Source organism: Oryctolagus cuniculus, chromosome 17, assembly GCF_051225735.1.
Source record: "Oryctolagus cuniculus isolate XC-2025 breed Fujian yellow rabbit chromosome 17, ASM5122573v1, whole genome shotgun sequence".
Taxonomy (NCBI): domain Eukaryota; kingdom Metazoa; phylum Chordata; class Mammalia; order Lagomorpha; family Leporidae; genus Oryctolagus; species Oryctolagus cuniculus.
In genome coordinates, this window is record NC_142883.1 from 17,320,642 (window position 1) to 17,330,406 (window position 9,765).

General features: G+C 63.2%; 1 protein-coding gene across 1 annotated transcript in view; it reads right to left on the reverse strand.

The window, feature by feature from the left end:
• Window positions 1-7,520, reverse strand: part of CRHR1 (corticotropin releasing hormone receptor 1) — a 34,274-nt gene extending 26,754 nt beyond the window's left edge. The window contains 1 exon segment of the mRNA NM_001163115.2: window positions 7,469-7,520. Within this exon segment, the coding sequence (NP_001156587.1) occupies window positions 7,469-7,501 (33 nt within the window). The 5' untranslated portion in view covers window positions 7,502-7,520.
• Between the last annotated feature and the right edge of the window lie 2,245 nt (window positions 7,521-9,765).

The window sequence follows — 9,765 nt, forward strand, 5'->3', positions numbered from 1 at the left end:
AACATCTGACCGCTGTCACCACAGTTGTCTCCCAGGCCAGGCTCCAGACCGGGTCAGACGCTGTCAGACGTAGCCTCCACCGTGGGACCATGTGCCGGTCTGCCCAGCTCAGAGCAGGGCACAGGGCTGGCTCCTCCAGGAGGGCCTCCCGGAAGAGGAGGTGAGTCCTGAGTGACGGGAGGGAGGGGCCCCAGCCGTGAAGGCAGCAGGCCCCATGCTGCACAGCTGTATTCTCCTTCGTTCTCCACCTTGGCCCAGTAGGGAGGTCACAGAAGCCCAGAGCGGGCGTGTGACTTGCCCAAGGTCATCCAGCCGGGAAGCCGCAGAGCTGGCTCCACCCCCAGGCCTCCTGCCCTCCCAACTTCAGGGCGGGAGGCGCACCCAAGCCCAGCCCCACGTAGCAGCGCCTGGCTGCAGCACGGGGGTCAGGCCTTAGGGAGACAGAAGCCAGCGGCTGCCCAACCCTGCGCAGGCAGGAAGGCCGGGCAGCTGCTGGGGCTCTGGGCCTCTGCCTTGTCCCCAGCACAGCCAGGGCAGCGGTGGGAAGGGAGCCCCAGGCCGCCACCGAGACCCTCGTCTCTTCCAGCTGGAGACAGACGAGCCCTGGACCCACACTCAAGCCCCCCACCTTCCTCTGGCTCCATCTCCCACCAGCCCTGCCCACACCCCCAGGAAGTAAAACGCTGCTCTTGTGTGGGGGAGCCATGCCCAGTGCTGGGGGCCCGGGAGTGAACCACAAGGCAGGGCTGGCAGCAGGGCCCTAAGTGCCCACGTGGAGGCAGCTAGCTCAGCCGCCGTCTGGCTTGTCACCTCCGCACAGGTGGAGTCCAGCAGGAAGCGGGAGTAGGGAGAGCACTTCCGATACACTCCGCAGCTTCCGGGCCCTGCCTGTGTGCGGTCCAGGTGCATAAAGTCTTTTAAAGGAATCCTCCTGCCCAGGCAGAGCTAGGAGGCAAGGTGGGAACAGGGACTGGTTAGTAAGGCTGACCCACAGTAGGCACGGCGAAAAGCCAGACTCTGGGACGAGGGAAAACATGAGGTCTTAATGGAGGGCTTCCTGGAGGAGGAGGTAGAAGGCTCTGGTGTACACGACAGACAGGAATGGGTGCAGTGGGACCAGGGCACAGAAGCCCCAGCAGGGGGGCAGGCATGAGTTTCCAGATGGCCAGAGGGACTTGGGGGTGCCTGGTTCTTTCACTCCATGGCCCTGGGGGCTCACTCAGGCCATGTGTGTGAGCCCTGGCGCGGGGCCAGCTTGGTGATGGATGCGCCCGGGCCAGGGAAGCTGAGCCGTGCAGCGGGACTGAGTGGAAGGGAGGAGCAGCAGGGCTCAGACCAAGCCCGGGAGCCAGGGCCGGTCTCCCTGGGAGGCCCAGCTGCACACTGCCCCACTTGAATGACAAGAGGCGTGGCCGAGCCTCTCAGGTCCCTGGGCAGGCATGTGTGGTCAAGCACTGACCGCAGCGGCCGTCTCAGCTGTCATCTACTGCCACTGCCAGCCCCACAGCTCCTGGGTCCAGCTGCGCCTCTGGGGGCTGGTCCTTTGGCCTGGCCTGGAGCTGGCAGGTGTTACACACCTGCGTAGAGGAGAGGGGAGCTGGGGACGCACCTGCAACCCGGAGAGGATGGCGGGGGCGCGGGGTGCGACATGGCTCATTCCCCTAGGGTGTGTGTGTGCATGTGTGCGTGTGTGTGTGTGTGTGCACATTAGAGACAGAGAGAGAATGCCTGCTGGGCGACAGTTGGACCACAAAGGCCATGGCTGTTTCTTCTGTACTCTGCTGCAGGGGCTGGGGTGGGGAGAGCGTGGGATGGTGAGGGGAGCTCCCTCCTCCCTCCTCCCACACCATCCTCAGCCTCACAGAGCTGAAGCAGGCCCAGGCGTCAGCAGGGATGGCCAGGGCGCTAGGGACGCCTCAGGAGGCTCCCGGGCAATGCCAGCTTTGGTCCCAGAACTCAGGGGCACTCCTGCTCTCCAAGGGGACAGTGAGAGCAAGAAGGCGCGCAGGTCACCTCTCTCGCAGCCCCCCCCCCCCGCCGGGCCCCGCAGGCCCCTCCCTCTCCCAGGCTGACTTGAGCTAGCATGTACGTGTGCGTGTGCGTGTGCCTGTCTGAATCTTCTGTAATAACCATCCCCGCCCCCGCACAGAGGGACCCATGGGCACCGGGCCAGGACTCTGCTTCTGACAGTCACAGGGGTCACAGCTCCCAGTGTGGGGGGAGCCCAGCCCTGGGGGGCCTGGGCCTCAGATGGCCCCACCTTTCCATAGCCCATCCTCAGGGAGCCAGAATCCCCCTGCCCTGCCCAGCCCTCACTGTGTCCCTGGCTCTGCCCAAAGGCTGCCCCCACCACCCCGCTGCCGCACAGAGGGAGGGGCTGCTCCAGGAACGCCTGGCACCTCTGCACTCTGCTGAGCCTCTCCCCCCGCCAGGGGGGGATTGGGGAAAGAGGGGAGCATGGATGCATCGGACGGGGGTCTTCGTTTTAGTGGCAGCGTGGCAGCCATCTCATCACTGCCCCCCCCCAAAAAAAAAGTTGGTGGGAGACTCCGGGCTGCAGCTGCTCAGCTCAGAACCCCCCACCCCCACCCCGCTGGCCTCTGCAGAGGGAAAGCAGCTGGGCCAGTCTGGCCAGTTTCTCTCCTGGGTGCTGACCTAGGCACACTGGCTCGGGACCAGCCTGGCTGGAGGTGGGAGCGAGCGGGGCAGGCATAGGTGTTGCAAACCACACCTCCGGGAGGCGGCTGCCCTCGCCCAGCAGGGCCAGGGACCACGGTGAAATGGCCCGTGCTGACGGGACACAGAGGCACCCCGCGCCGTCATCTGTCCCGGAATGCGTGGTTCTGGCTGGTGGGCGGACAGCTGCCCTACACGTCTGGCCAAGGATTTGAGTCCAATCAATGGCGCTGTGTGTAGGGCGTCCGCGTGCCAGCGCCGAATCGCAATGCGCCCATTTCACAGAAAGGGAGTGCTTGTCCTCCCTCCGGGGCTCTGCCGCCTCCTCCCCCCTTCCCTCCATCTACTCTGGGAACAAGCGGCTGATCCTTGGCTGCCTGATAGAACCCAGCCAGTTGCACGGAAAACAATCATTTGCATCTGTGAGTTAGCAATGTATTAGCCTCCCCCTACAGGTCTGCTATCACCATCAAACGTCTCCACGCCACACAGGTCCACACGGGTCGGGGGCAAACTACAGGCGCCTCTGCCCTTTGACCTCGGGGCTCGGCTGCCGGCCGTGGCCAGTCTGAGTACCCAGTGCTGCTCCTCCTGATGGCAAGGCTGCCTCAGCGACTGTGCTGGCCAGCATTGATGAAGTACCCACAATGTGCCAGACCCTGACAACCCAGGAAGCCCCTATAATTGTGCCATCAGTGGGCTCCGTGCCCTCCCTTGCCTCCTTTTGTGGATGGAGAAACTGAGGTTCACTGTGATAACCTAACTTGCCCAGGGCGCCATAACAGAGCCATGATTCAACTCCACCTGTGCTTCACCTGCTGTGCCCACCCACACAAGATGCTCACGGCCACACGGGGCCCCCAAAGCGTTGGCAAAGGACCCTGTGGGGCTACTTCCCAGGTTCCCAGGGACTCTGTCGACAGGGGCCTCCAGGGATCTAAGTAGACAGAAGTCATGTGTCGTTAGCAAATTCATTCTTTGAACTGCAAGAGTAGAACTCCCCCAGAAACCTGCTTGGTTGTTAAAAAAAGAAGAAAGAGCCAAAGTCTGCACCTGGCCTTACCCGACCAGTGCTCCGGCTTCCTTATGACGGCACCACCACCGGTCAGGGCAGAGTCTAAGCTGGGAGACATCACGCCAGCCCCTCTTGTCCCAGCTCCCTGCTCTGGAGCCGTCCCTCACCCCCACCCCGCACATCACTGGCTGCCGCCTTGCCTGTGTGTTGTGCTCTTTTTTCTTTTTTAAATAACCACAGCGGGCTCAAGGGAGACAGCTGGTCTTTGCTGCATTCGAGATGGCTTTTCTGGGCGGCGGGCATCTCCCCACCTTCTTGGTTTTGACGCGACACCTGCATCCCATGCCGGCAGCCATGGGGTCTCCATGCCAGCTGCAGGAAGCAACAAACTGTGACCCACTGGGTGCACAAACCTTTGTGAAACACCTACCATGTGCAGAGCACTGCTGGGCCCAGTGCTGCTAAGGGTGAAAGACGCAGACCTGCCACGCGGCAGTTGTCCAGGGGCCGAGTGCTGCGCCCCTGGCATTATCTCATGTCTCCAAGGAGCAGCCACCTTACAGCCTTTCTGGGAGCAAGATGGTGTTCCAGACACTGTCCCCTGTACTAATTCATCTCGTCCTGATCTCAACCTCACAGCTTAGGTACCCCCCCCATAGCTGGGGACACGGAGGTTCAGACAGAGTGGGCAGATCCAACTCCCACATACCAAGGTCCCTCAGCTGGACAGGGGGAGAGCTGGGAGCTGAAGTGGCCACATTGACCTTCCTTGTGGGGCCGTGGCCCTAAGGGGCTTCCATGAAGACCTGAAAGGTGCTGGGGACTAGAGCCCAGTACTCCTGAATCCAGACACAGCAAGCGCCCCGGGGAAGTGCTGGTTGGACCAAGGTCCCTGACTCCCAGGCCGATGGTCTTCCCAACACCTCACCAGGCCCTGCACCCAAACCCCTCAGCCACACCATGGCAGACTCAGACCCCGGCTTGGCAAGCGACCCTCTGCTGTGCAGCTGAACTCAGCTGGCTGCTGAGGCTATCCAAGGGACCCAGCACGAGAGAAGGCGAGGACGGATGTTGCCCTTGGGCTCTGGGGCAGCCCTGCCCGTCCGTCGTCTGCATATTCCTTGGGAACTGGACTGGCCGCACCTGCACCACTGCCTGGGGCTGCTCATGTCGAGTCAGCTGTGTGGCCTGGCTTTGCCCTGCTACCCACCGCCACTGTGCCCCAGGTCTGTGGCCAGGCCAGTTGTCCCCACGGCCCCCAGCAGCCCACAGCCCATCCTGAGCTCACTTCTTTGTCCTCCTTATCCCTGCCAATGCTCCCCTCGAAAACCTGGCTCTGAATTCTTTAATCAAAGAAACGACCTGGAAATGGTCCAAGGAACACTCACAGAGGGAAGGCCAAGTGCGTGGGTTCACAGCAAGATGCAGAGGTGGACGGTCCCACTCGAGGCACGGGGCACAGCACAACCTCTGATGTGACGCAGGGGGAGGGAGGCTGTCCATCGCCCTGGCCCAGACCTCCTGCCTGGGAAGAGGCCCTGAGGGGTTGTCCTCAACATGCTGCCAGCAGCTGGGTGGAGGGTAGGGGTCCACGGCCCCCTCAGTTTCCTGACTCCACCCAATGCTGCAAAATTCTTTCTAACAATAACGAGGGCAACAAAAGGAGCTCCCTCCTCAGAACTCACTCTGAAGTCACCTGGGCCCGACCCTGGCCACCCCTCCTGTCACTGCTGGAGCCACCGGGCATCTCCCAGGGAGGCTGTGGCTGGTGGGAGGGCAACCAGAGGTGCTCAATCTGCTGCCCCTCTCCTGGGGGTGAGGGTGGGCAACTTCTCCCCAGTCCCCTCCTCGCCCGCGAACAGGAATGCACACATCTCTCCCTCGTCCACTCTCTCACACACCCACACTCCCATGGCTGTCACACGTGCTCCCCCAGTGTTCTGTAACCAGGGCAGTGCCAGGCCCATGGGGTGGGATGGGTTAGACCCTTTCCCAACACTGGCTAACCTCTGGAGTTCATGCTAACCCTAGATCCGAACTTCTGCTCTGAGCAAACTTCCTGGGGCCTGGCCGAGGATGTCCAGAGTGAGAGCTAAGCAGCTCGGAACCTTTCCTGGTAAAAGCAAACAAAACACAGCCTCAGCTCGGCATGCTTGGGGTGCGATTTCATCTCCTTCACTCGCTGGCCCTTGGACCTCGACCTTGAACTTGGCCTTTCTGTTCCTCCGGCTTAATTGCTACTTCTAGCCCATTATGAGGACAAATGACTTAATATTTGCAAAGCAGGTACAACAGTGCCCAGCAAAATTGTACCTGCTCTAGAAATACAAGAAAACAAGCAACTGTTTAATAGAAACCAGCATGAGCTGCTCACTCAGAGCCCCTCGTCACCGGGCAATTACTGGGTACCCTGACCTACCACGCCACACACAGGGTACACAGCCCACCGGTGAGCCACGCCACCACAAAAGGAAAAGGCTCATTATCTTTTAGGATCAACACAATAATCCTAAACAAAGGTTCACACAGTTCCATGAAAGGCCAGAGGAGAAGGAACATTGGGTGTATTTCCACGTCAACAAAACCAACTGAATCCATTTGAAAGAATGAACTTGGTCTAACTGGTTTGTGCATTTAGACCGGGGCTCAGCACACACAGCCTTTTGGAGAATATTCTCCGTCTGTGACATTTATTCAGGCTCTTGGGTGGTTCTCCCTCTGTCTCCTCCCCCAGGCCTCTGATCACCCAGAAAACAATCTCCGGGTTCACCCCTGGCTCTCTGCGAATGGGTGTGGGGGCCAATAGGGCTCGAGAAGACCCTCAGCCACTTCGCAAACAACTTATGGGGAGCCTCTCAGGGGGACGGCGGCGGTTGCCATGCTCAATCCGGGTGGCTTAACTCAAGCCACGCCGCCGCGAGTGGGCTTATGCACAGGCGGTTTAATAACTGATGGAAGATAAATTCAGTCTGTCTGTACCCTTCCCCCAAATCCACTCCAGGCTTTTGGATGCAAATGCTTTTGAACGCCCTGTGCCCAGCCCAGGTGGCGTCTCCGTGGGCGGCTCAGGCTGTCCACGCCGGCGCTGCGGGGGGTTCCTGCGACCCCGACGAGGCCCACCCAGCCCTCCGGCCGGCCGGCTACCGCCGACGCACGGACACCCAGCAAGCCGGGAAGCGCTAGGCTGGGGCCGGCGGCGACCTCCATCACGCAGCGGCCCCCAGCCACCCCGGAACTTCATCCGGTACACGCCAGGCGTGCGGCCCGGCGACTTCCAAAACTCCGGGCGCCGAGCCGCGCCCCAGACCCCGAGCAGGGGCGACCGGCCGCGCCAGCGGGCACTGCTTGGGCCGAGGCTCAGAGCGCGGGCGCTGCCACCACCGCCGCCAGGCGCATCGCCTTCTCCCGGATCGCGCGGTGGGGCCGGGGCGAGGGGGCGAAGGCGGCAGTCACGTCCCCGGACTGGAGGAAGGGACCAGACCGGGAGCAGCCAAGAGAGCGCTGGGGCGGGCGAGGAACCTGGGCCGGGGTCTGCAGGGCAGCGGCGGGGGTGCACCCCGCTTCGGCCCTAGAGCTGGTTCCCTGTTTCCCGGGTGGGCGGACCCCTCCTCCCCAGCGCGTCCGCAGCTCCGCCACACGCTCGCTTTCTGTCGCCCGAGTTCTCTCCTTACCCCAACCCCCAGCCCCGGCTCCAGAGGTCCAGGGCCGGGCTGCCCCCTTAAACCCCCGACCCGCGGCCGCGCAGCCCGGGCCCGTCCCGCGCCAGCCCGCTCTTACCTTGACCAGCGGGAGCTGCGGGCGCCGTCCCATCCTCGGGCTCGCTCCGTCACCGTCCTGGCTGCCTGGGTCCCGCGGGCATCCCCGAGGCGCCGGCCGGGGGTGGGGGGCTCGTGCGGCTCGGGGTGGGTGGCGGGGCTTCTCGGGCGCCGCCCGCGCTCCCAGCCCCGCAGCCCGGCCCGGCGCGGCGGGCTCTCGCTCGCCCCTTCCCCGGGCGGGTCTGGCCGCCGTCTCCTTCCCGCCCCCGCCGCCTGCCCCGCGGCTCCCCGCCCCCTCCCCTCCCCGCGGCCCCTCCTCCGCGCCCCGCCTCCCCAGCCCCGCCGGCCCCCTTTCCCCGCGCCCCGGGTTGCGGCAGTCCGCGGGGCGCGCGGGCAGCGGCGGCGGCCGCCGCAGCCCGGGGGAGCCGGGAGGGGGTGGGAGGCGGCGGGAGAGGGGGCGGCCTCTGCCTCCCGCCCGGCCTGGGGTCCGGTCCAAGGGAGTCCAAGGACTCCGGGGGGGGGGGATCTGAGGGGCCCAGGTGAATTCACGCGAGCGAGGCTGGTGGGGGCTGGGGCGATCCGACTGAGCGCAGCCGCCGCGGGAGCCGGGAAAAGCCGAGGTCTGCGTTTGGGCAGTTCCCGCCCGGCGGCCGGCCCGGAGGTCCTCGCCCCCCCCCCCCCCTTCAACCGCCACGGACCCCGGCCAGCGTTCTGCTTTGACACCAAGTCCTGCAGAAGGAGCCCTTATTTATTCATTCGTTCTCTCGCTCGCTCAGTCATTTTACAAACTTCGCCCCTTGCCTGGACCTAGGAAGCCTAAGAGGAAGGGGAGGTGGTGGTGCCAGGCAGGACTGGCGGGCACCAGAGCGCGGCCGTGGGGCCGCGGGAAGGCGGCTGGGCACCCCGCGTCCCGGCGCAGAGGAGGCCACAGCGCCCCCTGTCGGCCGCGGCCCCAGGGTAGGGGTCGGCTGCCGAGCCGGAGCCCGGGGTCTCGCTCCGGTTGGCTCTGCAGCTCGCAGCCCAGCTCAGCTCCGGAATGAGCTCCCTAGGTGGTCAGAACTCCTGACTTCCTCGTCGCTCTTCCTCCTCCCGCCAGAGCTGGAAAGGCAGAAATAAGGAAACCTCTCCGGGCTGCAGACCCCAGGCCCCCCGCGCCCCGGGCAGCTCCCCGCCCGCTCCAGAGCCCGCCGCAGGGGACTGTCGGCCTGAGCCAGCTCCCTCTCACTCCCTTCTCAGCACAGCGTGGCGTCGCCGCTGCGTTCAGGGGTCCGACTGCGTTGGCGTGGGGCTGGAGTTCTCGAAGGAGGCCGTGTGATCCCACGCACACGGTTCACGGGCCGGAAACCGAGCGCCCAGAAGGGTGACTGTCCACAGCCCCACGGCTGCCATGCCTAGTCCTCCCCTGGCGTTCGGGGCACTGCCCAACCACACAGCCCGCACTTTCCAGGCGAAGCCCACCACAGTCCTGTATCTTACAAAACCCCCTTAGGTTAGTGCCCCAGAGCTGGTCGTGCTGAGTCAGGCGCTGAGTCACCACCACCAATCCCAGAACAGGTGCCCCTACCTACCAGAAAGCCAGCTGACTGTTCTCAGCCAAAAGCAAAGGGAGCCGGCTGGAGTGCACCTTCTGGAGTCAGACGCCTGGATTTGGGTCTCAGCTCTCTGGAAGAGCATCTGACAGTGCCTCAACTTTCTCATCTGTAAAATGGGGGCTCATTGGGGATTTGAATAAGTTTAAGTGAGTTGACTACCCCCCCATGAGATTTATTTATTTATTTATTTATTTATATACTTGAAAGGGAGGGAGGGAGAGGGAGGGAGGGAGAGTTTTTCCATCCATGGTTCACTCCCCATATGGCCACAACGCCCAGGTTTGGCTGAAGCCAGGAACCAGGAACTCCATCCTGGTCTCCCACTTGGGCTACCTTCCTCTACCCTCCTCAGACACATTAGCGGGAAGTTGGATTGGAAGTGGAGTAGCTGGGACTCAGGACTCCAACTGGCGTCCTGATTTGGGCTGTCAGCACAGCCGGCGGCAGCTTACGCCTATGCACCATGATGCTGGCTGTGAGTTGATATTTGTAGAGCTCAAAGCAAGAGCCTCATGCAGAATCTGTACACTCCCCGTCACCATCGTTCTCACGGGGGGCTGGGTCACACACTACCGTGCTGGGGGCAGCGTGGTTGGTCTCCCGAGGAGGATTTGTGATGAGCAGGTGGGCGGTGGAATCAGGGGAGAGAAAGCCTGGTTCCCCAGCCCCACCTTGGAGCCCCGTTCCCAGGGACCAGTCGGCCCCAGGATCTGAATTTCTCTTAGAT